At 41.6% G+C, this 25,450-nt stretch overlaps 1 protein-coding gene across 2 annotated transcripts in view; it reads left to right on the plus strand.

Annotated features, from left to right (window-relative positions):
* Positions 1 to 25,450, plus strand: part of PDLIM4 (PDZ and LIM domain 4) — a 103,648-nt gene that overhangs the window by 74,840 nt on the left and 3,358 nt on the right. The window contains exons 4-5 of one of the 2 annotated variants that reach the window (XM_020991146.2): positions 18,792 to 18,961; positions 22,702 to 22,859. In XM_020991146.2, coding sequence (XP_020846805.1) covers positions 18,792 to 18,961; positions 22,702 to 22,859 — 328 coding nt within the window. Of the gene's footprint in view, positions 1 to 18,791; positions 18,962 to 22,698; positions 22,860 to 25,450 lie in introns of both variants that reach the window. The other variant, XM_020991145.2, reaches the window with a different exon arrangement.

Consider the following 25,450-nt stretch of genomic DNA (forward strand, 5'->3'; position numbering starts at 1 on the left):
AGATATAGACCTATTACTTGTGACAGCCTCCAGAGGAGTCAAGTTTCACTGGAAGGTTTCCTGCTCTTTTGTTAACAAAATAAAAGGTGATGGAGGCGGGGAGTGGGGAGGAAAGAATTAAAAGCCTTTCAAACTTAAATGTGAAGCTGAACATAGGACCAAAATGATTTATTTGTCAGGGAAACTTGAGGAAGGGGTAGTATGATTTGGAGGGCTAGAGAAAGGCCACCCCACCTTATTCCAGAGGGGCCTGACACTCAAACTGAGTTCCAGAGCAGCTACTGTTGTTTTTTTATCAGTGAATCAGGTTCTAAGGCCTTATCTACCCATTGTGTGTCCAGCACTGTGTTTATTCCTTAAATTCTCATATTGTGAGAAGAGACAGAAGAGAAATAGGCCTGGGTCCTGCCCTCAGGAAGCCCATGGTCTGGGAGAGACAGTGGATGGCCTAAGAAGAAACTGAAGAGAGGCAGACCTGGGTCCCGTCTTCAGGGCTGGGTGACTGTGAATTGGACCAAACTGGACCACGTTGTAACCTTCTCTTTCTCTGCAGTGATTAACTTTGATCTAGACTTTCATTTTTCTGACTGGATGAGAGGTAATTGCTTCAGCTCCATGCTCTTGCCTATTTGTAACCTGTTTTCCCCTCAAATCAGGACTATCTTTATCCCTCTGACTTCTTAAACCCCTACAACCACCACCTAATTTAGACATACAAGACCACTGGTTTCAACATTTTGTGCAAAAAAACCTTTGATCCATCTCTATAGCAGACACATGAGCAAGAGGAGACTCATTCCCAAGATTTTAATGGACATTTCACCTGTGGACTCCCTACCTGACTCTGAGCTGCCAATATTCTGTGGCTAACAAGTCCTCACTAAGGGACAAAGTTAATTAGCTTCAGCAAAGCTGCATAAAGGAGTGAACCCTGAGAGATTTAAAACTCTTAGTCCCTTAAGGTGTGTGTGTGGCGGGGAGAGAATGAGAATCTTGGATTCGTGAAGATAGATACCCAGAAACATATGGTTTTAGAACCATAGGCAATTGCATGTCACTAAACACCTGGATTCACTTGAATCCTCAGCTTGTCTTTAAGTTCTGAGTGGTATGAACTGAGAACAGGATGGGAAGAGAAATCAGGGAGGAGGAAGCAGAGGTAGAGAAAGAAGAGGGAAGTCAGGTTATCAAGGAAAAGGGAGCAGTGGTCAGGAGAGGAGCAGAGGAGCCATCAGAGAAGGCAGGATGCTGTAGGCCTGGGTGTATCATTAGGACAGAGTAAAAGCTGTGACTTGCAGTGGCCAGATATAGATTAAGATGACTGGAGATGGCCCTCACCCATGGTTTAGGTCTATAATGACTCAGGTATGGGGCAGGTTGTTATAATACACACATATGACATTTTTGCCTAATTATTCTATTCCTAAATTTTGTAATAGGTCTCAAAGTATAAGAAGCTGTCTTCTTCTCTTCCCAAACACACGATAAAATATGTGAGATAATGAATGCCAAGACCCCATAAATGTGCTGTTTATGTTAACTTGTAAAGCACATCAAATTAGGCCAGACCTTTCTTCAACCTCTTGATCAATTTTTATGGCCAATGGCTGTGGAGCGTGAATCTTGAAATGGGGGAAATGAATGTAAGAGATAAGAAATGAGACCCAAACCAATTGTTTTGGCTAAGGTCTACCTCCTGAAGTGGAAGTCTTCCAGGTAATATCTCTGAAGCTAGGATTCTTTCCTCTTACCCTCAAGCAATTGTGCTTCAAAAACACCGTGAGGCATAGATCTCTAAGTGGGAGATAGGATGAAGATAACAGTTCAGAAGAGTGCTTGGGTACAAGACCTCGCAGAGATCAGGCCATTATGGGTAATTTTCCTTTCTGTCTGTGGATACTTCTGTGCTTTGTGTTGGGCTGGGTACCATAGGTTGGGGTGATGTGAAGGTGGGGTGGAGTGAAGACAGTGGGCATGCAATCTTGTGAAAATCACTAAATACAAATGAAGTCAAGGATACCTGCATATGTTAAATGTTAATATTTATGTGCTAAGAAAATTTAAAAAAAAAAGCTGTGACTTGAGGGGAAAGGCATTTGGGGCTTGAAGGATCCAGACTGGGTGTCTGTATTGTTTGAACTCAGATAACCCACCTGAGTCAGGATCAAGGAGAATAAAAGGACTCCAGGGCCTACTATTTGCTAGTGAGCCATGGACTCTGAGATCATTCACTGACTAAGCAGTTAAACTTTTTCTGAGAGCTTGGAGAAAGTCCACTATGCTTCTGACTTAGTATGTGCTGAGCTGCCCTACAGGAGAATACAGAGAAACCCAGCAAAACCTATTTAGAGGCAACCTCAAGCGGGCTTGTGTTTTAGTGATGACTGGGTTGAACGTGTAAGAAGTCAGCCTGCTCTGCCCAAACTTGGGGGCTACCCATACCCGCTTGAAGATATTCCAGCTCTGTAAGATACTTTATCAGAGGGTTAAGGAGAAAGCAGTCAGTCAGTCAACAGATGCTTACATTATATGCCAGACACTCTGCTAAGAGTTGAAGATACCAAGAAAGTAAAAAAGGGAAGGTTTTGAGTAGTATGGAAGTGCCTGTGCTCCCCATGGCTTACGCCTTTAGGTATCAGTGCCAGTTTCACCTCTGGATGACAGATGGCTCAGTCAATAGAGGGGTTGAGGGGATGGCTAGGGTTTCAGGAAGGCGGTAGAAATGGCCAAAATGAGACTTCCCAGTTGGCTGCAGTTACAACTGAGACCTGGATGATGAAAATAGAGGGCATGGAGTTTGGATGAAGACAAGAAACTGCAATCAGGGGTGAAAAAATACAGAGAGGGACATTGGCAGAAAATTTTCTCAAGTTACACAATCTGTTACTGAAGAGATGTTATGTTAAAGGACAGGGGGCAGACTTTGAAGAAGTTAGAATTAGTTTCTTCAGACAGTGAGGACTGAATGTAAAAGGTGGGTTAAAAGAGGAAAAGCATCTAGATTATTTGTTAAAACATTAGCAGTTGATATTGTATTTTGAAATTTTTAAATGTCTTGGTCTGATAGTATATTTTTCTGTGGAACAAAGTCACCAGACAGGTTTCTTAGTATTGTGTCTTTTTTGAACCATGCCACATACTATCAGTCTGCCCAGTTTAATATGGAGTAGTCTGAAAAAAATCTACCAAACAAAATGTGAATATTTTGAGTTATTGAACAATAATGTTCTGCTAAGATACAGTTACTTGGCTTTATGGTGTTAGTGTATCACTTACTTTCAAAGCCTCATTGATAAAATCACAAATATACAGAGTTATTTCTAAGTATTATATGTTTTCATATAAGGAGGAAGGTTGAAGGTAATAAATTACATACCTAAAATAACATAATCTTGCTTAATAAATTTTCTTATGTGACTGATTGTTTTGACTTTGTTCTGATAGACTTTTAAATGTTAAGCTTGACTTTTGTAGTATTATGTACGAAAAATATATCATAAATATCAAGTTCTGTGATTTTATTTAACATAGTATCAGCAGAGTGTATTAATTGTACTAGAAACACTTAAATTCTGATAGATCAGATTAGCAATTTTAATATCACTTAGGTGAAAATTGATCAGAATAACTCTTGAAATCTTCTGTTTGTTTTGTTCATCTCAAACATTTTCCTCTTCATGGCAAACTGAATCCCATGAGGCACATCAAACCTTTAAAAATTAAAATGGCTATGAAACCACAGACTGGCTGATCTAAGGCTATTTGGAAAATCAGAGATCAGAGCCAGAGACGACTGAGTGGAATAGCCTCATGGGGCAAAAAACAAAACAACAATAACAACAAAAATAACTTCAGAGTTCCCAGTTTCATTAGCGCAGGTTTTCTCTCCATTGACGGATGTTGCAACCTCCCAACCCCTGTTCCTTGTTAAAGCATCTTTTTGAGTTGCTGTACCTGAAAAAACTCATCACTTGATGGCAGATATTCTGGTTAGTCTCTGCATGTGTCTAGGCTAGACTTCAGACACCGTCTGTTAGTGCACCGAGCTCAAAGATTTCAGGGAAACTTGACGGCTGTCTTTAAATATCTTATGGAAGAAGAATCAGATTTGTTCTTTGGGTCCCTGAAAGCAGGACCAGGCGTAGCACGTAGAAGTCATAGAGAGGCCAATTTCAGTGCAATGTCGGGGAAAACTTTCTAACATTTGCTGTTGTTCAGTTGCGTCCGAATCTTCATGACCCCATTTGGGATTTTCTTGACAAAGATACTGGAGTGGTTTGCCATTTCTTTCTCCGGCTCACTTTACAGATGAGCAACTGAGGCAAATGGGATTAAGTGATTTGCCCAGGGTCCCACAGCTAGGAAGTGTCTGAGGATAGATTTGAACTCAGAAGATGAGCCTTTCTGACTTTTTTTCCCCCTAGTCTTCTGAATGTATTGATTTATTAACCAATTTATACCAATTGCCTAACAAAGGAGGACCAGACCTCCTCAGCTTGGGCCTGGACCCCAAATACAGGAGGCACTCTATCCACTGTGCCACCTAGCTGCCTATATGACCTTGTATAAGTCTCATATTTTTTCAGGACTTTAGTTTCTTCATCTGTAAAATGAGAAGATTGAACTACATGACTTCTAACTCTAGCTGTATGATCCTGTGACCCTTTTACCTGCCATAGTTTGTCTCCTTCCACCTCCCACCCTGCCCCCCCCACACCCCCAGCATACATAGCCTTGGAAAATCCAAGACAAGTGTCAATGAGGCATCAGAGGATTTTTGTGGTAGCTCATGACATGATAGGTGGGAGAAGGGAGAAGTCCAGAAAGGGGGGCCAGGGGCTTGGTTTCTGTGTGGCCTTTCTTGAAAAGGTCTCTCATCATTGAGAAACCCTACACTGAATCATCTGCAGTCTTTACACCTGGAATAATGGTAGGAGTTTAGTGGGCAGTCGGGGGAAGTAAGAAGGAGGATATGAAAATGCAGATTAATATGGGTTCCAGTAGAACTCTTGAACTCCACAACTTATCTTCATTTAAATAGTTTCCAGCCAAAAAAAAAAATGGGAGGAGGTGGAGAAGGCCCTCAAGGGAGGGATACTGAAATACAGGAGGAATTTGGGATTCCAGAGAATAAGAAGTTTCCGAAGTCTTTTCAGATGTGGAGTCAAATGCAGGGAGACTCTATTCCCCTCCCCCCTTCAAAGTCCAAGAGGTACATGGAGAGAGAAAATTGCATCCTGGCATCTACTCCCCATATAGTCATGTCTCAGGAAGGAGGATGCCTCATCTTGCCAAGAATAAGGCTCAGACACAAAGCCCTAATTAAGCCCCTGAATGTCTCTGTGGACGGCCTATCCTCCCCAAGCAGACAGCAAGGTGCCTGCTGTGCTCAGCAAGTAGTTAAGACTTCACTGCTTAGACATTGTGACTAAATATGTGACTGCACTGTTTCATAGGCCCCACCAAACACACCAATATGACTTTTCTCTCCTCTTCTGAAATCTGGATGGCTAGCTCTGGGATGGACCCAGTCTTCCCTGCTGTCATGAATGGGCCACTCTCCACAGGATAGATCCCATCCACCTCCCAGGCCACATATCCTCTCCTGGGGTTTGGGGAAGCATCTCAGTCGGTCTCTCTAGTGGATTCTTTGTAGTGCTAAGCTTCTTGCCAAAAAAAAAAGTATATTCTTAGTGTATGAAGGGCCATTAGGCATCCCAGGATCTGAAGTCTAAGGAGCTAGGTTTAAATCCTGGCTTTGCTTCTTGCTATCTGTATGACCTTGAATACATCATTTAACTTGTCTGAGTCAGAATCCTCACTGTAAAAGTGAACATTGGTCTAAATGAAAATGACTTCTAGCTCCAAATCCTCAGATTTGAACTCTGCTCTCTGATTTTGCTGTGATATGGGGAGAATGAAATCTGGAGAGCGCCAGAAAAGGAATAGCCATAGACCCTGCCCTCCGAGGGCCAGTAGTCTGTGAGAGACACAGGGGAAGACCCAGGCCCTGCCCTCATGGAGGTCATAGCCTGAGAGAGACAGTGAAAATATAGGCCTGTACCTTGTATTCAAGGGGCTCAAAATCTATGGGAGGCAGGAAAAGAGTAGTACACACTACAGTGTTAGGTGAGATAACACACACAACATGGAGGCTGGTATGGGATTCCATGGTACCTGGGATGGTATAGAGTTCTATAGTACACAATACACTTTATAACCCAAATGAGCTTTATATTCGTAATTTAGTGAGTTAATAATAATTTAATGAGTTAAGAATTTACATGATTTAGTAAATTAAGAATGCTTGGAAAATTAGCCCCACTTTTGGGGCTATGTCTGCACTGGCCTCTCCCAGCCCTTTGTGGCCAGTCCTCAATAGTCCTGTCCTGACCTGCCTCTGCTTGTCTGACCCTGGGGAGGACCTCCCTTCCAATCCAATTCAGCAAGCATTAAGTACTTACTATGCAATAATTGGCTTTGCATTCATATAGCACTTTAAGGTTTGCAAAGCACTTTACAAGGTATATATATATATCAAAGTATAGTGCTAGATTCTGGGATACAAAGGCAAAACAACTCCTCGTCTTTAGGGAACTTGCCTTCCACTTGGGGTTTCAATAACATATAACCAGTTAAGTATAGATTTAATGATTTGAGGAGTCACAAAAGAAAGAAAACTCGGGGTTCACATAAGGGCTTCCTCTAGGATGTGACATGTGAGCTGTGCCATCACGCCTGGAATTCACTACCTCCTTATTTCCACCTCATAAAATCCCTCTCTTCCTCTAAAATGGAGCCTAAGAACACCCTGCTGTATGAAGTTAGGGCCCCCTATTGCTAGTGCTCTCCATAATTACCTTCCATTTGTTTATTTTTTAACATCTATTCTTTAAAAGTTTGAGTTTCAAATTCTCTCCCTCTCTTCTGTTCTTCCTCTCTTCATTAAGAAGACAAGCAATATGATATTGATTATACATGTGAAGTCATGCAAAACATATTTCCATATTAGCCATTTTGCAAAAAAAGTAAGAAAAATAAAATGAAAGAAGTATACTTCAATCTGCACTCAGATTTCATCAGTTCTCTTTCTGGATGGGAATAACATTTTAGAGTCGATCGTTGTTACAGTGTTATTGTGTACGCTGTTCTCTTAGTTCTGCTCATTTTACTTTGCATCAGTTCATATAAACCTCTGAGGTTTTTCTGAAACCATTCTGCTCATCATTTCTTACAGCACAATAATATTCCATCATAATCATATACACAACATGTTCAGCCATTCACCAGTTGATGGGCATCCCTTCGATTTCTAATTCTTTGACACTGCAAAAAGAGCTTTTATAAGTATTTGTGTACATGTGGTCCCTTTCCCACTTTCTTTGATCTTTATGGGATACAGATCTAATAGTGCTATTTCTGGTCAAAAGATACGCATAGTTTTATAGCCCTTTGGGCATAGTTCCAAATGGTTCTCCAAAATGGTTGGACTGGATCACTTCACCAACAATACATTAGTGTATTTATTTTCCCACATCCTCTCCAATATTTTCCTCTTCTGTCATGTTACCATCAGATAAATATAAAGGAACCCCAGAGTTGTTTTAATTAGCATTTTGGTAATTGATAGTGACTTTTAGAGCATTTTTGTGTGAGTATTGGTAGCTTTTATTTCTTTTTCTGAAAACTGCCTATTCATATCCTTTAACCATTTATCAATTGGCGAATGGCTCTTATTTTTATAAATTTGGCTCAGTTCCATATATATTTGGGAAATAAAGCCTTTATCAGAGAAATTTGCTGTAAAAATCTTCCCTGCTCCCCCCCCCCATTTTCTACTTTTCTTCTCATTTTGGCTGCATTGGTTTTGTTTGTGCAATTTTTTAAATTTCATGTAATCAAAATTATCCATTTTACTACCAGTGATCCTCTTTGTCTCTTGTTTGGTCATAAACTCTTCCCTTATCCATAGATCTGAAAGGTAAATTTTTTCATGCTTCCCTAATTTATTTATGATATCACCCTTTATGTCTAAGTCATTTACCCATTTTGACCTTATTTTAGTATGTGATGTGAGATATTGGTCTATGCCTAGTTTCTGCCAAAGTGCTTTGCAGTTTTCCCAGCAATTGTTGTTAAATGGTGAGTTCTTGTCCCAAAAGCTTGGATCTTTAGGTTTATCAAACACTGGATTATTATGGTCATTTACTACTATGTATTGTGTGCCTCATCTATTCCATTGATCCACCACTCTATTTCTTAGCCAGTACCAGATTATTTTGATGAATACCACTTCAAACTAATATAGTTTGAAATCTGGTACTATTGAGCCTCCTTCCTTCACATTTTTTAATTGATTCCCTTGATATTCTGGACCTTTTATTCTTCCAGATGAATGTTGTTATTATTTTTCTAGCTCTATAAAATAATTCTCTGGTAGTTTGATTGGTATGGCATTGAATCTACTCCGTGTTTAAGTACTATATATATATATCTATATCTATATGTATATATAGATAGATATATATATGCACGTACATATATACACATATATATACACACACACATATACGTATATACATACACACACATATATACACACATACACATATGCACATACATATATATACATATGTGTGTTTATTCACTATATATGTACTTGTCTCTATTAGTAATACATAAGCTGCTTATGAGCGGCATTATTTCCATCTTTGCACTTGGAACTTATATCTCCAATTTACCTAAAACAGTGTCTGGCACATAGTAGACACTTAATAAGGGAGTTGGGATCCCACAATGGGATCCCAACAAAAGAGTAAGGAGGAGTTCAAGTCCATGTCTTAAACCACATGGTTAATCTCCCCCTTTCCCTAAGTAACAGAAGTGGGGCCTTAAAAAGGTCTCTCCATGGAGGTAGCATTTGGCTTAATCTTGGTGTGAGGGGTGGAGCTATACATGTGTATGTGAGTGTATGGAAACATATACAGTGCAGCAGCAGAAAGAGCACCAGACTTGGGTTTATGTCTTGGTTCTGACGCGTACTAGTTGTATGCTGTAAACTTAGAGTTTAGAACCTGAGAGCCCTCATCCATAAAGTGGGGATAATAATACCTTGTCAGATGACTTCATAGGGCTGTCATGAGATCCAAAGGAGATCATATGTGTTTGTAGCCTGTAGGCATTGTATAAATTTCAGCTATTATTCATGTGTGTGTGTGTGTGTGTGTGTGTGTGTGTGTGTGTGTGTGTGTGTGTGTATAAGAGAACACTCCCTTTTTGGCTACAAAGCACATCCTGGCAGCATCATACATCAAAAAATAACAAAAGTTTTCTCTCTATTTAACAAGAATGTCATGGTGTTGAATTCTTCCTCACGCAATCATGCAGTCATTGAATGAGCAGCTGCCTCTGTCTGACTCTTAAGTATCAGCAGGGGCACAAAACAGGAATGAAGATACTACAAACCTGGCTGAGTTGGGTTGAGAAAGTATTATTCAAGTCAGTCTTGGGCTCCCAGGCTTCTAGCAGCAGAGACAATACCCCCTGACTGGTCCAGAGCAGAGTGCTTCTGAATAATTGGGAATGCAACAAGAGTAAGGACTATGTGTTTTCTCTTCCGGAGCCTAGCATGCTCCTCTGCCCAGAGTTATATAATAAATATTCCTTGTGTAACACCAGCATCAATAGCCTCTCCCACAGAGACGATAGGTACAGTAGCAGTATATTAGCATGTTGCACTTGAATGAATGATCTCATCCAGAATGGGGCCCAAGATGGCAGTGGGGGATGACCATGACAATGATCTCACATTCTTCCACTAACTTCTCAAGTCTACCTGTTGTTTAAAGACTTCCCATCCATTATCTCATTTACTTTCACAATAGTCTAGTAGGGAGAGATTATCCTATGTATTTATGCTTGTTCCAAACCCTGCTAAGAGACTGAGCTCCTCAGGGCAGGGACTAACAGTTACTCATCTTTATTTCCCAGTCTCTGCCAAACACAGGGTTTTATAACTAGAAGGGAAAATGGTATCTCTTGCTGATAAACAAATTATTTTCCATTTATAGAGAAGAAAACTGAGATCTAGAGAAGGGATATGATTAGCCCAAGGTCACACAGTGGGTTGCTGGCAGAGCCAGCATCACCTTTGATTCAATTCATTGCAGAAAGACATTATGGGACCATGGAAAAACCATTAGTTCTAGAGTCAGATGACCTGGATTCAAGTCTCAGTTCTGATGTTTATGTTTCCTCATCTGAAAAATGAATGGGTTGAACAAGAGGTCATTTCCCACCTAGCTTCATTCTTCTGGACTTTTTCATCATGACCCAGGAACCTCTTAATCCTGCAAGTTCACTTTTGCCCTGGAATTCACACCTCATCAGTACCCTCTGCCCTTTACTCTGATTGGAGGATGGAAGATCCTCCAAGAAGCTCCATTTAAAGATGGGGTCCCAGGCTGGCCATCTCTTCATTTTTCACCTGCCTATGATCCTTTGGGTTTTTCCATCATACCCCTAGCCACCCCCTACTTTCCTCCCATCTTCTTCCACTAGATTAAACCTCCTTGACTGCAAAGATCATTTTCTTTTCTATATTTGTATTCCCTGCACTTAGCACAATGCCTGGAACATAGTGCGTATATAATATATGTTATTGACAGACTGTCTCTGAAGCCCCAACCAGGTCTAGATTATAATTATCTAAGATCAATATTTTTATTAAGTATCTCCTCCCCTGAACTCACCTTTTCATGTTGACTTGGTTTGAATTGCCTTGCCAAGTTGCCATTGAATTACTCTCTACTTCCCACTCTGCAAGAAATACTGGTAGAATTTCTCTACTTTTTTATACTCTTCAACTGATCTCAAATAAGATGCTATTGCTTTCATTTGCTGGGCTTTTTGGGTTTTTTAAAATATTTTTGATAGGTTGTTTTTTACATCAGTCATTTCATAGTACCTTCCCCTTTCCTAAATAGAATCTTCTGTTGTAATAAAGTACAGTTAAAGAAAACAAATCAACACTCTGATCATTTCTGATGACATTTGCTCATTTTGTACCCAAATTGTTCATGACGCTCTTTTTGCTTGTGTTCATCATGGCATGGAAAAATGATCAGTTTCTTCTCATTGAAGAAACCAATTCCTTTATTTGCCTTTCCAAAAAGAACCTATGAGCTTGCCTACCATCTAGCCATGATTTTCTTATACCTTCTGGTTCCATTTACGGCACGTCTATCTGGGTGTGGTTCAGTTCCCCCAGTAGTGTATCAGCTCATTGGACAAAGATATTGCATTTAAAATACGAACAATTGATGGTTATAGACAGCCTAAAAGTTATGGGGTTTTTAGCATCATTTGTCCCCTTTTCTGCCTGTCTACACTTTCATTGTGGATGTAAATGGGGCCACCCAGAACTAAGAACCAGTTTCAATTTTTCCTTGTTTTCTGAGTTGGAAAATGGTCAAAGAATTGATCAGTGGCCCACCTATTAGTGAAGAGCCAGGACCTAAAAGGTTGGTTCTTAAACAGCAGGCATAGTCTATTATCACAGTCAAATTCAAAACCTTTCTAAATATATCTTTATAACAACCCTGTGAAGTACTATCTCTATATACAGATAAGGAGACAGACTCAGAGGCATGGAATGATTTGACCCCAGGCATAAAATTAATAAGAGTCAGAGGTGGGATTTGAACCAAGGTCTACTGCATCCCAGTCATCTATTCTTTCCATTGTGATTATATTGCTACTCTATCATAACTATATCCTCTTAACCCCAATTTCCTAAAAAGTAAATAAATAAATAGAGCATTGGCCCTGGAGTCAGGCAGAGTTGAGTTCAAATGTGACCTCTGACACTTAGTAGTAGCTGTGTGAGCCTGGGCAAGTCACTTAACCCTGACTGCCTTTTTTTTAAAAAAGTCAATTTTTATCATCAAGGAAATTGCATGACAGAAAAATGTCAATCAAGTAGGGAGTGCATGGACAAGTGTTGCAGTGATACTCATAAAGTGTTAAAAAAAAAATCTAAAGGAAAGCTTCCAATACATTGGGAACATACTCTTTTAGGAGGATTCATGGTAGGACTTAGACATAGAACCCGTGTGAACATAGAATTTAACCAACACACTGAGAGAGAGAGAGAGAGGGAGAGAGAGAGAGAGAGAGAAAGAGAGAGAGAGAGAACATTTCCATCTTAAAGAAAACAGAAGAAGATTTTTGTGGAATTCACAAATCTATTTAAGTACAGCTTGCTTTTCTTTTTTCAAAAAAGGAATATAACTGGCATGTTTTCAAAACTGTCTTGCTTCTCTACCTTTCTCAACTTCCTTCTTTTCTCTTCTGTGCATTTAAAACAATGTTTCAATGACCCGCTTTCATTTCCTTTCTTTCTTTCTTTTTCTTTTTTAAAAATTATTTCTTACTTCCCTCTTCCCCCAAACAAACTATGCATTTTTTTAAAAAAGGAAAACACTGTTCTTCTAACATATTAGCACAGTAAAGTAAAACAAATTACTCCATCTGCCATGTCCAAAGATATATGTATCATTTGGCACCTGGAGTCCATCACTCATCTGTCAGGAAATGGGTGGCATGCTTCCTCATGGATCCTCTGGAGTCATGGTAGATCACTGAATTTGTCACAGTTCCTCAAAGTTGTTTTCCTTTACAATTTTATTGCTACTATATAAAATGTATAAATGTGAAGGTATATATGTGTGTGTGTGTGTGTGTACTTATTTTTTCAATTCACTCACACAGCAACCAAATGAGGTAGGTAGGAGCAAATGCCGTTATCTTCACTTTAGCCTAGTGAGACCGGGATTTGGCATATCTTAATAGCATAAGGGATTCAATAAGATTAAGCTATTTACATTCCTACATGAGAAGATGATACTTTTAAATCCTAAAAACTATCATTATTAAGGCAGTTAGAAGGACTCTACATAGACAGAGGTCACAGGTGTGAGTTAACAATAATAGGATGATGTCTAAAAAAAATAAAATTAAGAAGTGAGAAAGAAGGATGCACTGGGAGAAGTGGGGAGAGGTAGAATGGGGTAAATTGTTTCATATAAAAGAGGCACAAAAGAGCTTTTATAGTGGAGGGGAAGATGGATGGTGGTGTCTGCATAGACTCCTAACTACCCTAATAATAATATTGAATCACGATTTTTCTTTCCTGTTTACCTTTTTATGCTTCTCTTGAGTCTTGCATTTGAAAGTCAACTTTTCTTTTCAGCTCTGGTCAGAAATTAAGAATGTTTGAAAGTCCTCTATTTCATTAAATATCCATTTTTCCTCCTGAAGGACAGTATTCTGTTTTACTAGGTAGGTGATTCTTGGTTGTAATTCTAGCTCCTTTGCCCTTTGGAATATCATATGCCAAGCTCTCTAATCCTTTCACATATAGAGTGCTAAATCTTGTGTTATCCTGACTATGGATCCATGATATTTTAATTTGTTCTTTCTGGCTACTTGCAATATTTTCTCCTTGTCCTGAGAACTCTGTAATTTGGATATAATGTTCCTGGGAGTTTTCATTTGGGGATCTCTTTCAGGAGGCAAGCAGTGGATTCTTTTAATTTTCATTTTACTGTCTGGTTCTAAAATATCAGTACAGTTTTCCTTTACAATTTCTTGAAATATGATGTCTAGGTTCTTTTTTTGATCATGGCTTTCAGTTAGTCCAATAATTCTTAAATTATCTCTCCTCAACCTATTTTGTAGGTCAGTTTGTTTTTCCCAAATGAGATATTTCCCATTTTCTTCTGGTTTTTTTTGTTCTTTTGATTTTGTTTTATTGTTTCTTGATGTCTTATGGAGTGATTAGCTTCCACTTGCCCAATTCTTACCCAATAAGAAATTATTTTCTTCAGTGAGCTTTTGTACATCCTTTTCCATTTGGCCAACTCCACTTTTTAAGTTCTTCTCTTCAGTGAATTTTTGTATGTCTTTTTCTCTTTGGCCAATTTTGATTTTTTAAGAAGTTCTTCTCATCAGTGTATTTTTGTGTATCTTTTACCATTTGGTCTATTCTGTTTTTTTAAGGGTTTGTTTTCTTCAGTATTTTTTGGTGCCTCCTTTACCAAGCTGTTGACTCTTTTTTTCATGGTTTTCTCGCATAACTCTCATTTTTTCCCCCACTTTTTTCTGTATCTCTTTTATTTGATTTTTTAAAATGTGTTTTGAGCTCTTCGAGGAATTCTTTTGGGTCCTGAGAACAATCCATATTTTTCTTCGAGGCTTTGTGTGTAGCTGTCTTTACATTTGATCTTCCTTGTCACCATAGTAACTTTCTATGGTCAGGTTCTTTTTTTGTTGTTTAATCACTTTTCTAGCCTATTTCTCGACTTTTAACTTTATGTTAAAGTTGGACCCTGCTCCCAGAGTGGAGAGGGCACTGTCCCAAACTTCAGGTTTTTGTACCGTTGTATTCAGAGCTAGTTCTGGTGGATCTGTACATCTTCAGTTCTTCCAAGGTGGTATAATCTAAAGAAAGATGTGGTCACTGATCTCCTGTCCTGTGCTCTGGTCTGTGAGCAGCCACAAGCACTCTCTTCCACCCTAGAACTGTGTCCAGGGTCCCTGCTCCTGATAGTGTTCCTACTTACCCTGGGACTGAGACTTGGAACTCTGTATGGGCAATGCAACAGAGGTCTGCTCGGGGTGCCAGCAAAGGGTCCCCCATAATCTCCTTCTGACCAGTTGTCAGACCCGCTCACTGTCCATGGGCTGAGAACTCCAGAAGCTTCAAATTCAATCACCCCCAAGGCCTGCTGCTTGCTTGGCTAACACAGCCTGCACTGGCGTGGCTTATGCTAGATTGTGATCCACTCTCACTCCAGTGAGACGCACCTTTCCTGACAAAACTCTAAGTTGTCTTGGACTAGAAAATTGTTCCACCCTGTTCTTTTTGTTGGTTGTGCCACTTCGAATTCATTTTGAGGCATTACTTTAATGTTCTCTGCAGGGAAATTTGGGAGACCCTTCACTCTACCATCTTGGCTCCATCCTTTCACCAAATGGTTTTTAATAATTTCCTTTATTTCTTCTTCATTAGTTGTGACTTCTTTGTTTCATTTTTAAGTTGTCAATTTGCTTTCCTTGCCTCTTTTTAAAGTAGGTTAGCTAATATATTTTTATTAGTTAAAAAAAGAAACAGTTCTGAGTTTTATTTGTTCATAAAATGAGTTTTTTGCTTTCATTTTTATTAATCTCTCCTTTGATTTTTCAGAATTTCTATTTTAATGTTTAGTTCAGAGTTTTTGATTTGTTGGTTTTCTAGTTGCCTGCCCATTTTATTCACCATGTTCTTTCTCTCTTTTGTGCTTGACCACTGGCACATGCTCTGTCCCCATGCCTGCAGGCTTCTGGCTGTCTCTTTGCCCAGTTGTAGGTTAGAGGAAGGTGCTTACTATATTTTCTCTTTGCATTTCTTGAACACCATTCCATCAGGTACACTTGTGTACCTGGGAGAGCCAGACTCCTCTGCAACCTTTAACATGGCCATCTTAACCATAATTTAAAAGAAATATTTCAGGAAGCAGAGAGATAAGAAGAAAATGTATACCAAAATATAAAGGATAAGAGAGAAAGAGGGGCAGAGAGATCCCTTGCTCATAAGGGGAATGTATCAGATATCTATCATCATCATCTGCTTTGCAGATTAGCCACAGTGTCTTGTGTGAGACCCGGTCCCCAGCTTGTCAGTGTTCTTCAGACAATCCCATTCCAGACGGTCAGACAGGCCCTAAGAGGTATTCCATGGGCACCTGGACTGAAGTATCTTGTGTACACAAGGGCCCAGCTGGCCAGAAGAAGCTCTCTTGTTGGCTGGAAGAAGCCTGGCCTGGCCTGTAATGCTGTTTTTAAGTAATTCATTCAAACAAATGCAGACCCACCACAGGAAGGGTTTAGGCAGATTTGGTGTGTGGCGAGCCAGCTGCGAGTAGCTGGAAAACCCCTGGTGTTTGTTAGCCTTTGCCATCCTAACTTCTCTTTTGGACACTGCAGTAACCTGGATGATCTCCAAGACAATTTTGTGTGTTTGTGGGGTGGGGAGTGGTATATATATCTATATGTACACCTTTGAGTGGGGTGTGTGTGTGTGTGTGTGTGTGTGTGTGTGTGTGTGTGTATTTCAGCGAGTGTGTGCTTTCTTTGGGGGCATTTTTCTTCAATCTTTTATCCTCTTGATTTCTTTTTTTCCCCCACTTAATAGTATTTTATTTTTTCCAGTTACATGTAAAGATATCCTCTTGATTTCTATAGGCTACTCTCCTCCCACCTACCCTGTAAGCCCTCAGTACTCACATGTACTCTCTCACCCTTCCCAGTCTCTCCCCTCCCCCCTTAATCAACCCACTAGGGCACTGGCGTCAGGCTTGGTGCTCAGGAGTCTCTGGATGGGTGGGGATAAAGGATAACAGCAGAACTGAGTATAATCGCAAAGGGCCGAGCAGGTGGCTGTCATGCCCAGGCTGGCTTTGTTTTCTCAGCTGCTGCAGCTGAATTGTCTGTAACCCTCCCAGTCATTGTAATCCTGCTCTAACCCCAACCTCAAGGCTCAAACCAATTTCAAAAGCTTCCCAGTTTCCAATTCTGGGGTGCCCCTCATCCAGGAAACAGGGATTTGGTGACTCAGGGCTTTGGAAGGTGGGGAGGAAGGCCTTATCCCTTCCTGAAACAGCAGAGGTTGAGTGATCCTCAAAACAGTGCCTTGAGTTCTTACTTCTACCCTCCCACCCTCCCCAGGCCCAGAGGAATCTGGACCTCAAGCCTCTTGTCCCCTCTAAAAGCTTAACATAGAATCTTGATGATGGAAGAGACTGTCTGGTCTAAGACCTTCATTTTATAGATAGAGAAGCTAGGGCCCAAAGAATGAAGAGGACTTGTCCAATGTCATGACTCAGAACTTGAGTCCCAACCCAGTTCCCTTATAGGGAAGTATGGTTCACGCTGGTCCTCCAGCCAGTGGAAGAAATAAGACTGCTCACAAATTACATCAATATTAATTAGAGGCTTAGGCTCCCATAGGAGTTGGAGCTGAGATTCTAGAGGAGTGTAGGGTTAATTCAAGGCAGCTAGAGGATTTGATGAATAGAGCTCTGAGCCTGGAGTCAGGAAGACCTGAGTTCAAATCCTGCCTTAGACACTTATTAGCTGTGTGACCCTGGCCAAGTCACTTAACCTCTGTTTGCCTTAATCCGCTGGAGAAGCAAATAGCAAACCACTTCAGTATCTTTACCAAGAAAATCTCCATGGACACTATGGTTCCTAGGGTCATGAAGAGTCAGACACAACTGTTCAACCTCTTTGGTGCTAATTCACATGCAAAGCCTAGGCATTTCTGTTCTTCCCTCTTCCAATTTGCTTCACATTTGGATGCCCTTGTTTTAAATTTTATAAGGGAGCTCTCAGAGAGTGGAGACAGGGTCATCAGCTGCTCTGGGGCCACTGCCAATGGAAAGAGCACAGACAAACACAGATAAGGTTCAGGGATTGCTAACACTAGTCCTGATTCTGCCACAGATTGCCTCTAGGTAAGTCCCTTCCCCCTCCTTAGCCTCAGTTTCCTCTTTAAAATAGGTACAATGATTCCCAAACCATGCTTCTAATTTCATCCAGTAGGACACACATGCACACACACACACACACACACACACGCACATGCACACATAAGCATGAGCATAGACTCACACATGGATACAAACCCACGTGTGTCTTGTGCTTGCCCCCGTTCTAGGAGTGATAATTAAATCAGAACTACCACTACAGCCAAAAGGGGCATTTGGTCTAATGGCTCTACCCACAATCCCCGGGGCTCAGTACACTAAGACTTCTTTCTCTGGCTTCCACTCCCCTATGTATGCTGTGTCCCTCTATTAGAATGTGAGCTCTTTGGAGGCAAAGATTCTCTCGATTTTGTATTTATTATCCCCAGTACAGAGAAAGTGCTTATGTCTCACTATATTCCATCAGTATTGGATAATCTCTGCCCTGAGAAAACACTTTGTGAATGGCAGAGCTGCCCACTGCCTAGTGTGTCTAAGCTAGCTCTAACAGCTCTAAACAAATGTTAAATTTTCAGTGTGAGTGTTCACACCTTGGAAATCAGTGGGGCTTGATTTATTATTTTGGATTGTCTAGACTTAAGAAAGTGATGGAGAAAACAGATTAAACTTAAAAATAGGTCCTGCTTACCTTCTCCCCCTGCCTGGAGCAATTTGTAAAACATTTACCAACACCTCACTGCCTCCGAAGCAAGAAGGCACAACACACCTTCGGTCACAATTGAGGTACAAATGGTATCATACCTTAGGCCTTTTAAAGGGCCTAGTTGCAGTAATTACTCCGCAGTGCTAGGTGAACAAGTACATGAAAGAGGAATAAAGGGTCTTAGTCATGAAAGTGTCTACCACTCCAGCAACCTAATTAGGTTCATCAAATGCTTCTGTGAAGCCCCTTTAGTCCCAGAAACATATTCTGATGATATTGTTATCCCCAGCAGAATGTGTATTTGTTGAGGGCAGGGACTGTTTCACATTTTTGTGTTTCTCATCCAGTGCCTGGCTTCTAGCAAATGCTTAATAACCACTTGTCAAAATCGAATTGGACAGAAAACAGTGACCCAAAAAACCAGTGGCCAAGTAGATGCCGGCAAAAGCAGCAGTCTCTTTCAGGTGTCTGTGTTAGAGTAGATGTGTGCTTTGCTGTTGCCTCAGTTTACCCCCACTCTCCTGAGCGTCCTCAGCCTCACAACATTTTCTTACCTGTAGGACAATGGATTCACTCACAGTAGAAGGTCTTCAGCCTCAGGAGGGAGCCTGGCTGACAGCAAGACTAGCTTGGGCCTCCAATATGGGACGCCCTCCCGCCTCTATCCCCACAACAGTGAGGCCAGTTTGCAGGCACAGATGAGCAATCTCCATGTGTCTCCACCCCACAGGTAAGTGGTACTGCTGACCCTTGCTACTCCCCTAACACTTCCCTAAAAAGTGCTGGTGCCGACATGCCATAATGTCTCAGGGTCCGCCATGAGTACTTCTACCCTTTGGGGTAGATGCTCTCCAAGATAAGTTTCCCCTTCTCCAGGAATATAGTCCTAGTCTCAGCTCCTCCCTACTCTATCCTCTGAGCTAGGGGTGGGGAACCTGGGGCCTTGAGGCCTTCTAGGTCTTTGGGTGCAGCCTTTTCACTGAGTCAAAGTTTTGTAGAACAAATCCTTTTATTAAGGGGATTTGTTCTGCGAAGTTTGGATTCAGTCAAAGGGCAGCACTTGAGGACCTAGAGGGCCACAGGTTCCCCACCCCTGCCCAAACCCAAATTGGGCCTGTAGGAATGATTTTTTTTTGGGCTGCTTCTCATTTCTCCTTCAAAACTCCACAGTTCTAGCCCTACTTTTGTGCCTTCCTGGGGCTTCTATTATCCTACCCTAGCTTTTATTGACTCTACCTCTTCAATTGTAGAGCTTTAGTCTCAAGTGAATCCCTTTGGTCATTCAGAAGCAAGGAAAGGACACCCTCCTGAGAAGGGGCAGCCCTAGACACTTTCTCCTCTGAGAAGCCTGTTATCTCAGATATAATACAGAAGCTGGTGCCCCCATCCCAGTCAGGCAGACATTGAGAAGCAGGTTGGGGCTAGAAGAAATAGATGCTAAACATCCAGTTAACAACAACAACAAATTAGTGGGGCATAGCTATGAGTGGACCCATTTTTCATGGTACCTTGAGAGTCCATAAATGAGCATTTGTCCTTTGGGACCTTTCTCCTAGAAAGGAGGAATAGGGATCAGACCTGTGACTTCATTGGCTTGACTATTGGCTCCTAGTGAAGAACTCCCTCCACCAAAGCAAGTCAGCACTTTCCCTGCAATTTATAGTCTTCCACAGTTCAACAGTCTAGGTTACTGACAGATGAAATGACTTGCCCAAGGCCACACAGCCAGTATGTGTTAAAGATGGGACTTGAACTCAGGACTTCCTGGTTCTGAAACTGTTCTCTATCTACTACACCATGCTGCCTGTCAAACAATAAAATATACATCCTAGGCCAAGCTCAGGGAGGAGAGAAACCTCCAGTGGAGCAGAAAAGCAAAAACTTGCTGCATTTTGATTTTCAGACAGAAAGAAACAGGTGCTAAATGTTCAATAAATCAACCAACAGACTTAGCCATCAAAGACACAATCATCTGCCTCTCTCTCCAGCTCTGATTATGTTTTCTAGAATTCCATGTTCTTTAGCCCCTCCTGGGACTTATCTCCCTTTTTCCAGACTTGATTTTTAACTGGTCTCCTCATTGTTCATTTTTTTCTGCCCAGGATTCCAGCTGTCCTGTGAGGTCTAGGATAGAGGTCTGGGTCTAAGGCAAGGTCTTGCCAGGCGCTATTTCATCTCTCATCAGCTCTTAGACACATTGTTTTCTTTATTAAAAAAAATTGTACTGATATCTTTTATTTTTGCATCACTTTCATTTCTAAATAATTCCTTCCCTATTCCCCTACCCAGAGAACCACTCCTATAACAAAAATAAAAAGGAAAGAAGAAAAAAAAAAGGTGGTTCAGCAAAAATACCCAACACATAAAACTAATTGGACAGTGTATGCAATGTTCTGCATTTATCATCCCCCACTTCTTCGAGGAAGGGTTCATTTAATCTAAATGCTAATTTAGCCATAAAAACAGGATAGGTGGGGCTTTTTGGACCCCCCTCCAATTCCTGACCACAGGTTGGCAACAAAAGCAACCCTTTCCAACTTCCTCTGGGCATGGCAGAAGCAGATCTCTCTTTGGACAAGAGGCATCAAGGGTAGTCCCAAGCAATTGCTCAGATTTTGTTGGTGACGCTGAAAGCACAGCTCCAGTCATCCACTTTCTTCTGCTACAGGTACACGGGGCAGGTGTGCACTGGGTCGGAGTTTCTGGGGGACCTAAAGATAACCAGAGACATGGGTAGTTTTGGGTCTGGGTTTCCACCCAGGACTTGGGGTTGTGACCCTACCCTCTGCTAGGCACCCAGCCCTTCCACTTCAAACAAGACAGTGTTTCCTCACTACCAGTCAGAACTAATTTTTATTAGCTTTTTTTTTTGTCCCAAGACTTGCACTATCAAAAACTTTAAAAACTATAGTTAGAATATCCTTTTCCTCCCCAATCTCCTCGACCTCAGTTTCCTCATCTGAAAAATAAAAAGATGACCTCTGAGGTCAGTTCCAACTCTATGACTCAATGAGGCCTCCTTCTCAGCAGCACTGGGTCATAGTGTTGAATCTCTGAGAGCCACCCTGCTGAATCTATTAAAAAATTTAGATAATTTGCCAGCTTGCAAAATAGATTTAGGGCTAGAAGGGACCTTTGAGTTTTTCTAATCCAGAGTTGTTAAGGCCTTCAAAACTCCTCTGGCTGGACCACATTAAAATGTAATTGGGAACTGTTTAACAAAATAAATAAAATTACAATACAATATAGAAAGTGTTAATTTCTGATTTTCTAAGTCAATATGTGGCTGTTCCATTACTATAAGAGTCTGACAATACTGCATTAGTCCAACTTCCCCCCGCCACTCCCATTTTACAGTTGAAGAAACTGAGGCCCAGAGGTGCAGTAACTTGATCAAGGTCACAAAGGTAGTAAGTGATTGATTTAGGGCTACAAAGGGTCTTAGAGGCCATCTGCTCTAATCGCCTCATTTTCCAGAAGAGGAAACAGACCTGAAGTGCTTTGCTCAAGGTTACACTGGGAGATGGAACGCAGATTCTCTGACTCCCAAGCAAGTGCACTTTACACTGTGCCACAGTGCCTCAGTCATAGGATAGGCTTGCAAATACTGCACTTAAATCATTCTGCTTTACTTTGGCTTCTCCCCCAGGATGCCCGAGGGATTTTGTGAAACTCGTAAAGATCCTGGCTCTCCACTCCTTAAACCATGGGGAGCTCTTAGCCATGATTTCATGTAGGATTTGAATAGGATGGAAGACACACAGACATGGGAAAGGAAGGAACTCCATGAAGTTGATGACTGTATCACCTAAGGGGGAGCCCTGATCTCCTCCGGGTCCCCAGTGAGGGAGGGAAGGGCCAGAAGTGCACATTGGGAGGTCTCTCTCCTAAACAGCACGTAGCCAGGACACTCCCATTTCAGTATCATGATACGCTGGAAAGAATGTTAAACGTGGAGGCAGAGAACCCGAGCTCAGATCTCGGAACTTCAGCACTTTTTATCTGACTAGCCTTAGTATCTTCATCTTTAAAATAAGGGAGTGAGATTCTATAACCCCTACCTTCCTGTCCAGCTCCAAATCCATAACCCTTCATAGATAACGATCCTTTCTCCTGATCTCTAAACAGCTTGGATTCCTTCCAGTCAGGATAGCAGAGGGAAGGCTCTCTTTCCCTCTAGAGGTATGACGAAGCATTACTAGGGCCTAGAAGGAGAGCAGTCTCTCTAGGAGAGAGAGCAGAGCAGGCCACTCTGCCCCCACCACCAACCACCTCCCCACTCCTCCATCTGGCCCAAACCAGGCTGAGCTCTGATACAAACACATGAGGAGTTGGGTCTCTCTATCAGACCACAGACAGCTCCTCCAGTTGGGCTGAGCCATCTTGCCAGAGTATGAGGGTCCATTGCAGGTAGCAGCCAGAAAGTTCCCACATGGAACCTGTGCTTTTTCTCTCTTTCACTCCCAGCAGTGCCGACTCTACAAGATCCCTCCCACGAAGCAGGAATGGCATTGACATGGAATCTGATGTGTATAAGATGCTCCAGGAATATGGAGAACCTGCCTCAGAGCCCAAGCAGTCTGGGTCCTTCAGATACCTACAGGGCATGCTAGAAGCTGGAGAGAATGGTAAGAAGTCTTCATGTACCCAGGGTTCTCCACTTATACCTCCCTTCTTGCTCTATGTCCCACCTTCCCTACCCTTCCCTCTACCCAGTCTTATGTTTGCCTAGGACAAAGTATGACATAACAGGAAAAGTCCAAACTGTGGAATCAGATGACCTGCCTTCAGAACCTGTCTCTGCCCCTTACTGACTGGCTGTGTGACCTTAGTATAGTTAATAACCTCTCTGGGTCTCAGTGTCCTCATAAGGGTGGGCTAAATGAATTGAGTGCCTACAGTCACTCATTAGCAGTAAGGTAGGGGCTGGAAGGGGTGGGGCTCAAAATACAGCTTTCAAAAAAAAATGCTGCCCTGTAGACATCTAGTTAACACTTGTGGATTGCTCATTTCTGAGCTAGGAGTTCCACGATCTGATGCGGTCAGCATTGGACAGAGAGCCAGGAACCTTGGGTTCTCCTCTGAGCTCATTTCCTCACTCTTAGGCCCAGAGAGATTAAGTAACCTGTCTGAAGTGACACCCTATCATTCTTTTTTCTCTTTTTTTAAGCCTGTAAAAATGTTTTTTTAAATCATGAACCTAACAATCATGAGCAAATGTAAGCATTTCAATACACAAAACTTTTTTTTTAAAAGGGTTGTATATGAAATCGATATCACACAGTGTCATCACCGATAAAATGGCTCTCTGTGTGCCACTGATGGGAGTTTAAGAAAAACTAAAAGATGCTGAGCACTTAAGAGAGAGACTGTGAGCATTTGGGGTATTGGTTTGTTTGTTTTTTTGTTTTGTTTTGTTTTGTTTTTTGGAGTACAGGGTGTGAGTGACTTTCTGGTACAGAGGAATTGTAAAAAGGTTCCTCTTCCTTTTTTTTTTCTTTTTTCCAGTGAGGCAATTGGGGTTAAGTGACTTGCCCAGGGTCATACAGCTAGTAAGTGTCAAGTATCTGAGGCTGGATTTGAACTCGGGTCCTCCTGACTCCAAGGCTGGAGCTCTATCCACTTCACCACCAAGCCAACCCTGGGCTATTATTTTGAACTGCCCAAGGGATTCCTGACCCAGACATTATTCTCCTTTTGAGACTGAGGCACAGCCTTGGACTCTGCCCTCAGAGAGCTCACATTCAGGGGAGGGGGGATAGACAAGACTCCTGGCCCAGATTTAGTTAAACAGTAATCCATCTGAGACAGGACAGACTGACTGTAAGACTAGACAGTGCAGGTCAGACACTAGGACTTGTAGTACTTGACTGGGCTGATTATTTCATCAGAGAGAGCTAACCTTATCTGTGTGGGTGATCAAGAGCTCTGGGGCTGAGATGAGACCCCTCTGGGGTTTTTTTCAAAGGATATGTTTTACCCTATTCTCTCTCTCCTTCTTGTTTTTGGTTTTTGGGTATTTTTGGAGGCAGTCAGTTAAGTAAGATCTAGTAAGTGTCTGAGGCTGGATTTGAACTCAGGTCTCTTGACTCCAGGGCTGGTGCTGTATCCACTGCACCACCTAGCTGCTCCTCAGTAATCTCTTAATTGACAACTCTAATGTCCTCTTTTCAACCCTCATCCTTAACCTCTCTATAAAGCATTTAACCCTATTGACCATCTCCTGGATGCTACCTCCTCTCTGAGTTCTCATGAGTCTGCTCTCACTTGGTGCTCTTTCTATCTGTTTTACTTCTCCTTTTCAGTCTTTTTTTTTTTTTTGCTTGAAAATGGTGAGTGTCCCTCAATGCTGTGTTCTGGGTTTTCTTTTCTCTATATATTCTCTCACTTGGTGATCTCATCAGCTCCCATGGGTTCAAATTTTCATCTTAATACAGATGATCCTCAGATCTGTTTATCCAGCCTTAATCTTTCTAAAGGCAGTCGAATCACAAACTGCCTTTTGGACATCCCAAACTATATATCCTATAGGGCAGATTAGAAATCTATATGTACAGGACATTCTAAGCACCTGGGCTGAGAACTAATTAGACTTCACTCTTGTGATTTTGAGAGTCTATGCAAGGTCATGCCCTAACCTGGCATTTGCCCTGGTAAATTCTGCCACCACAACCCCAAGAACTGGACATTTACCATATTTATGCCAGGATTTTGAGATTATCACCTTTATGACTCTGTGTCTCTACATCTTTGCCAGAATATGTGAGGGAATGAGACCCCTATGCCCCAGCTCTGATGTCCTCAGTAAAAGCTATCGCAGCCTTAAATGTAGCATCTGAAAGTTCTTCTTCCCTCTCTCCTGCGTCAGGCAGCATCAGATTGCCAGGTACGGTCTCTGAGACCTTGAGATCTCTGCCAAGGATGACAGAGTCCCACAGCCAGTGCCAGCACTGAGTTGGCAGGAAGCAGAGGAGTTGGATAGATAGATGTTCCCTGGAAATAGCCAAAGGTCATCCAGGCAGTCTTTGTCTTCCCACATGCCTTGGCTTGGGTTATTGGCCCAAATCAGCCAAACTAATCAGCTTAAAATCCCTGCCTCCCAAAGCCAAAGTTTGTGGCAGTAGAGTATGGGGTTTTTTTGTTTGTTTGTTTTACCCACAAAAAGATGAACCTGAGGGTCCATGTTTACCAATAGAAGTAAGGGGTGGGGATAAAGATG

The sequence above is a fragment of the Phascolarctos cinereus genome, unplaced genomic scaffold (assembly GCF_003287225.1).
Source record: "Phascolarctos cinereus isolate Bilbo 61053 unplaced genomic scaffold, phaCin_HiC Scaffold_2;HRSCAF=192, whole genome shotgun sequence".
Classification (NCBI taxonomy): Eukaryota; Metazoa; Chordata; class Mammalia; order Diprotodontia; family Phascolarctidae; genus Phascolarctos; species Phascolarctos cinereus.